General features: G+C 72.8%; 1 protein-coding gene across 1 annotated transcript in view; it reads right to left on the reverse strand.

Moving 5' to 3' along the window:
* ATXN2L (ataxin 2 like) overlaps nt 1–4,818 on the reverse strand; it is a 9,559-nt gene that overhangs the window by 1,468 nt on the left and 3,273 nt on the right. The window contains exons 2-19 of the mRNA XM_085321403.1: nt 4,246–4,346; nt 4,084–4,140; nt 3,929–4,000; nt 3,706–3,856; nt 3,503–3,627; nt 3,344–3,435; nt 3,056–3,259; nt 2,814–2,977; nt 2,622–2,726; nt 2,243–2,536; nt 2,101–2,168; nt 1,764–2,032; nt 1,621–1,690; nt 1,401–1,547; nt 1,235–1,307; nt 936–1,123; nt 182–311; nt 2–112 (exon numbers count right to left, since the gene is read on the reverse strand). Coding sequence (XP_085177529.1) covers nt 2–112; nt 182–311; nt 936–1,123; nt 1,235–1,307; nt 1,401–1,547; nt 1,621–1,690; nt 1,764–2,032; nt 2,101–2,168; nt 2,243–2,536; nt 2,622–2,726; nt 2,814–2,977; nt 3,056–3,259; nt 3,344–3,435; nt 3,503–3,627; nt 3,706–3,856; nt 3,929–4,000; nt 4,084–4,140; nt 4,246–4,346 — 2,421 coding nt within the window. The remainder of the gene's footprint in view (nt 1; nt 113–181; nt 312–935; nt 1,124–1,234; nt 1,308–1,400; nt 1,548–1,620; nt 1,691–1,763; nt 2,033–2,100; nt 2,169–2,242; nt 2,537–2,621; nt 2,727–2,813; nt 2,978–3,055; nt 3,260–3,343; nt 3,436–3,502; nt 3,628–3,705; nt 3,857–3,928; nt 4,001–4,083; nt 4,141–4,245; nt 4,347–4,818) is intronic.

Here is a 4,818-nt window from a genome sequence, read left to right on the forward strand (position 1 = left end):
CTGGGGGCGGCGTGCTGGGCCGGCTGCTGGCTCCCCGTCGGCGTGGTGGCGGGCTGGGGCTGGTGCGGGTGCAGCGGGGCGGCGTGGTGGGGGTACGACTGGTGCACGGTGGCTGCGGGGAGGCACCGTCAGCCGCGGGGCGGTGCGGGGGTGGCGCGGGGGCGGAAGGGACTGGACTCACCATAGAGTGTCTGGGGCGCGGGCTGCTCGGCCGGGGGGTACTGGGGGGCGGAGGAGGAGACGATGGCCTGGGGGTGGCTGCCCGACGCCATCATCCGGGGGTTGCTCTGGAGCATCGGGGCGAAGACCGGCTGCGGGGGGAGAGGGAGAGCGCGCTGGGCCGGCCGGGTGTAGCACGTCCTCCTGCCTGGCCGACTGTACCACGTCCCTCCCTTGCTGCGGTGCGTCTTCGGCTGTATCGCGTCACCTACGCCTACCGCGCTCTTCCCCAGTCCTGATGGCTCGTTCTCTGGCTGACTACCGTGTTCCTGCTCATCCGACTGCTGCATCTGCCTAACTCGGACTTAGCTTTCGCCTACTTTTCTTCACCTGGCTGACACCCTGCAATCGCCTGTAGCACCTCACTGCACCTGGATGTACCACACCCATCTTATCTGCCTGTACCCTCATCCATTTGTGTTACCTGGATCCAGCTACACCTCATCCAGGTAAGTGCTAAGTCAGTCACCTCTCTCTTGCCCATGCTGCAATCCCATCTGTGCCCAACTGTATTACACCCCTCTGCCCGCCTGTATTGTGTTCTGTCCGTTAACAATGTGCTTGGCTGTACCAAACCCCGTTGTCCACGTCACCCCCCCACTACAGCATCTCCTGATCTCCTGTCCACCTGTCTCGTGCGTCTGTRCGCCCTTGTCCGCCCCACATCTCCGCTCTGCTCCCCTCCCTGTCCAGCTGTAGCCGCTCTGCGCCTGTACCTGCGAGGGGTAGTGGGCCATGGGCTGCATCATGGCCGGCTGCCCCGTGAACTGCTGGGGGTTGTAGGAGATGTAGGAGGAGTACGGGGTGGCCGCCACCAGCGGAGGCCCCGCCGCCGCCGCCGCCTGCATGATGGGGGGCGCCGAGGCCGGCTGGTGCTGGTCCGAGCGCTGCGGGGGGAGCGACCCTGCTGGGGGGACACACGCGGACGGAGGCTGAGGGCAGCGCCGGGCCAGCCCCACGGCGAGGCGGGGGCGCGGGCGGCCCCATGGCGAGGGGGGCGGCAGCGCACACTCACCTTTGGCCCCCCGGTACTTGCCCTGTTGGCCGGGCACCGAGTTGGAGACAGGGTAGGAGTACATCTGGGGCGCCTGCGGGGGGGGGGAGGGAGTGGTTGGGGGCAGCCCGGACGCCTGGGCCCATCCCCCTCGGCCCCCCACCCGGCCCGGCCCGGCCCGGCTCACCTGCACGGCGGGGCTCATGTGGATCTGAGGTATGTAGGAGATGTACTGGGGGCTGTACATGCCGCTCTGCCCCGCGGCGAGCACCGGGATGGAGGGGGTGGAGTGGGTGCGCGGCCCCGGGGAGGTGGGCGTGCTGGCGGCCTTGTTCTGGGGGGAGAGCGCGGGGTGAGCGGGGCCGCCCACGCGAGCGGGGCCGCCCCCGCCCCCCGGCACCGCTCACCACCGCCAGCAGCGTCTTGGAGGGGTTGAACTCCTTGGCGTTGGGGTTCAGCGTCGACTTCTTCACCTGCCTGGAACGGGGAGGGGGGGCAGTGAGCCGCGGCCCCGGGCGCCCCCCGCGCCGCCCCCGCTGCCGGCACTCACTCCGAGACGGGTCCCTCCTCCTTGTCGTCACCCTCGCCCTTGCCCGGGGGGGTCCCCGGGGGCCGCTCAGGGCCGCCCTCATCCCCCGCCTTCTCCTCCTTCCCGCCGTCCGGCGGCGGCTCCGGGGCGCCCTTGGGGCCAGGGCCCTCCTCGGGGGGCTTGCCCCCCCCCGCCTCGGGGCCCTTCTCCTTCCCTTTGCCCTCGGGGGGCTCCTTGGCCCGAGGCGGGAAGGGCTCCAGGCCGGCGTCCGGGGCGCTGCTGGACTGGAGCTGCGGGCAGAGGGGAGGTGAGCGCCTGCCGGCCCCACAGCCGCCCCACGGCCGCCCCGCGGCCTCACCTTGAACTGGGCGCCGAACTTGCGCAGCTCCTCCAGCTGACTGCGCTGCTGCTCCGTCTGCAGCCCGGCTGCGGGGGGAGAGCGGGGTGAGACGGGGGCCACCCCGGCCCCGTTCCCCCCAGCCCCGGCTGAGCCCCCTCACCTTTGCCAGGTGCTTTGGGGGGCTCTGGGGGCCCCGGGGCCTCCAGGGCCCGTCCAGTGTCCTTGGCTGCCGGTGCCTCCTTGGTGGGGGGGGCAAAAGGGGGGGCTCCGCGGTCCTTGCCATCCGCTGGGGGGGCCGCAGCCTTGGGGGACGGCGGGTTGGGGGGCGCCGCGGCCTCCAGCACCGTCCGCCCGTCCCCCGGGGGGGCGGCAGGGCCGGCCGCCGGCGGGTCCTGGGGGGAGGCCGGGGCCGGCACGGCCGCCTTGGGGGAGCGCGGCGGATACATGCGTCCTGCTGCCGGGAGAGGCAACAGTGAGGCGAGCGGAGCAGGGGGCTGGCGGCTGCCCCCCACCACTGCCGCCCCCCGACTCTTCCCCACCTGCCGGCGGCGCCGGGGAGGCCTCAGTGGGGCGCCCGCCTGGAGATGAYGCCGTCTTGGCCCCCCGGATGGGGCGCTGCGACTTCGGAGACATGCGGGATGGCCCTGGAAAGCGGGTAGGGGGGAGGTGCAGCGGGGTGACGAAGGGGCAGCTGAGCCCCTGGCCCAGTCCGGCGCCAGCGCCGCTCTCACCTCCGTTGATGCCGCGCTGCTCCGGGCCGGGGTCGGCGTGGTGGGGGGCACCCCGGGGCGGGAGGGAGCCCACGCCGGGCCGCCCGCCGCGGGAGGAGCCGCAGCGGACGCCGCCGCGCGAGCCATCCCGCACGCGCTGCGGCAGCGGGTTGTACTTGTTCTCCCTGCGGACAGCGCCGGGGGGGTTACGCGGGGTGGGGGGCACCGGCAACAAGAGGGGCCGGGGACGCGGCGGCGCCGACCTGGCGGCGGCCAGGCTGGGGCTGTCGCGTCCCGAGCCCTGGCGCTGCACCGAGCTGTGCTTCTCCTCCTCCGTGCGCCCGTCGTCGTTCTCCATGGCGATGCGGAGCCGGTACTGGGGGCTCGACTCGATCTCCCGCGCCAGCTGGGCCGCCCGGGCCTCCCGCTGCCGGAACTCCTCCGAGTTGTCCTTCTCCAGGGGCACCCTGTGGGGCGCCGCGCGGCGTCAGCCCGGCCGGGGGCTCCCGGCGGCGGCGGGCCCCGCCGCCCCTCRCCTCCCGCGCACTCACGTGTAGGAGGCCAGGCTGCTGTCGTAGGTGGTCTTCACGCCGTAGGTCTCCTCGTTGAACTTGAACATCTCATTGGGGTCCCACCCGTTGGACTGCGGGAGAAGAGGGGTCAGCGTCCGCCGCGCCGTGCCGCACCGCGGCCCCGGCCCGGGCCCTCACCATGTCCGAATCCAGGTCGTAGTCGTCGCTGTTGCTGTCACCGCCCTCCCAGCGCTGCAGCACCTTCTCCTTGTGCTCCCCGTTCACCTTCGAGTTCATGGCGATGGCCGAGTCGGTGAATTTATCTGTGGCGGGGCGCGGRCGACGGTGAGACCTGGCCGTCGCCCGCGGCCCCTGCAGCCTGGTCGCCCCCCGCCCAGCACCTTTCGTGGCGTAGTTGAAGTCCACGTTGCGGAAGTGCACCAGCATGACGTCGGCGGGTTTGAAGACCATGGTGTCCACGATGTCCTCRCGCTTGGGGCCAGAGGGCTGATCGGGGTTTCTTCGGTGCACGGCGTCCACCGCCAGCTCAAACTGCGGGGGCAGGCGGGCGTCATGGCGGGGCCRGGCCGTCGCTCCGGGACCAGGGCCGCTCCCCACACTCACCTTGGAGCTCAGTGTCTTGAAGATGCCCTCGAAAGTGCTGCCGTTCTTCACTTTGACGTCGCAGGTGGAGCCCTGGGCGGGAGAGGGGGCAGCCATGGGGACAGGCCCGGCCTCGCCGCGCCTCCGGCGGCGCCYGAGCCGCCCCGCCAACTCACCACCACGGCTGTGAGGAAGTGCAGCATGCGGGAGTTGTTGTAGACGCCCTCGAAGACCTGCGGGGAGGGGAAAGGGGTGAGGCCCCCCCGAATCAGGCAGGCGCCGGGGGCTGAGACGTCTYGGGGCCCTCCCCGCGCCGCCCCTGCACGCTCCTCACTTACCGGCACCGGYGGGGGCCCCTTCCCCGTGCTCTGGCCCCTGAAACACAAGCGAGGGGTTGGCCAGCTTGGGCCCCGGCAGAGCCCGCACACCTGCCCCCCGGCTCAGGGGGCAGCAGAGGGCTCGAAGGGCCGGCCCTGCGCAAAGGGGCCCTCGCGGGGTGGGGGTGTCGCCAAACCAGGACCCCTCAGCCGCCGGGGCCTCGCGTGCAGCAGCAGGAGACGGTGCTGCCTGCCAATTGCTGCAGGAGGGCCCGGACGCCTGGGCCCCAAACCCCGCTGATGGCGGCGGGGGGGGGACACGACACCTGGGTCTCTGGTCTGTGCTGATGGGGGGGCAGATGCTTGGGTCCCACTGGGGGGAGGGGCAGACACCTCGGCCCCAGACCCCACTGACAGGGGCACAGCGACACCTGGTCGCTCCCGGTGGGGGGGGCCCGGACGCCTGGGCCCCGCTGCGCCGCGAGATCCCGCTGATGACACCTCCCGGACACCTGGGCCCCGCCGGGGAGGCCCCTCCCCCCGCCCGGACACCTGGGCCCCTCCAGCCCCATGGGGGGGGGGTCCACCCCCCAC

This window comes from Rhea americana, unplaced genomic scaffold, assembly GCF_003343005.1.
Source record: "Rhea americana isolate MKP2758 unplaced genomic scaffold, rheAme1 scaffold_692, whole genome shotgun sequence".
In the NCBI taxonomy this organism is placed as follows: domain Eukaryota; kingdom Metazoa; phylum Chordata; class Aves; order Rheiformes; family Rheidae; genus Rhea; species Rhea americana.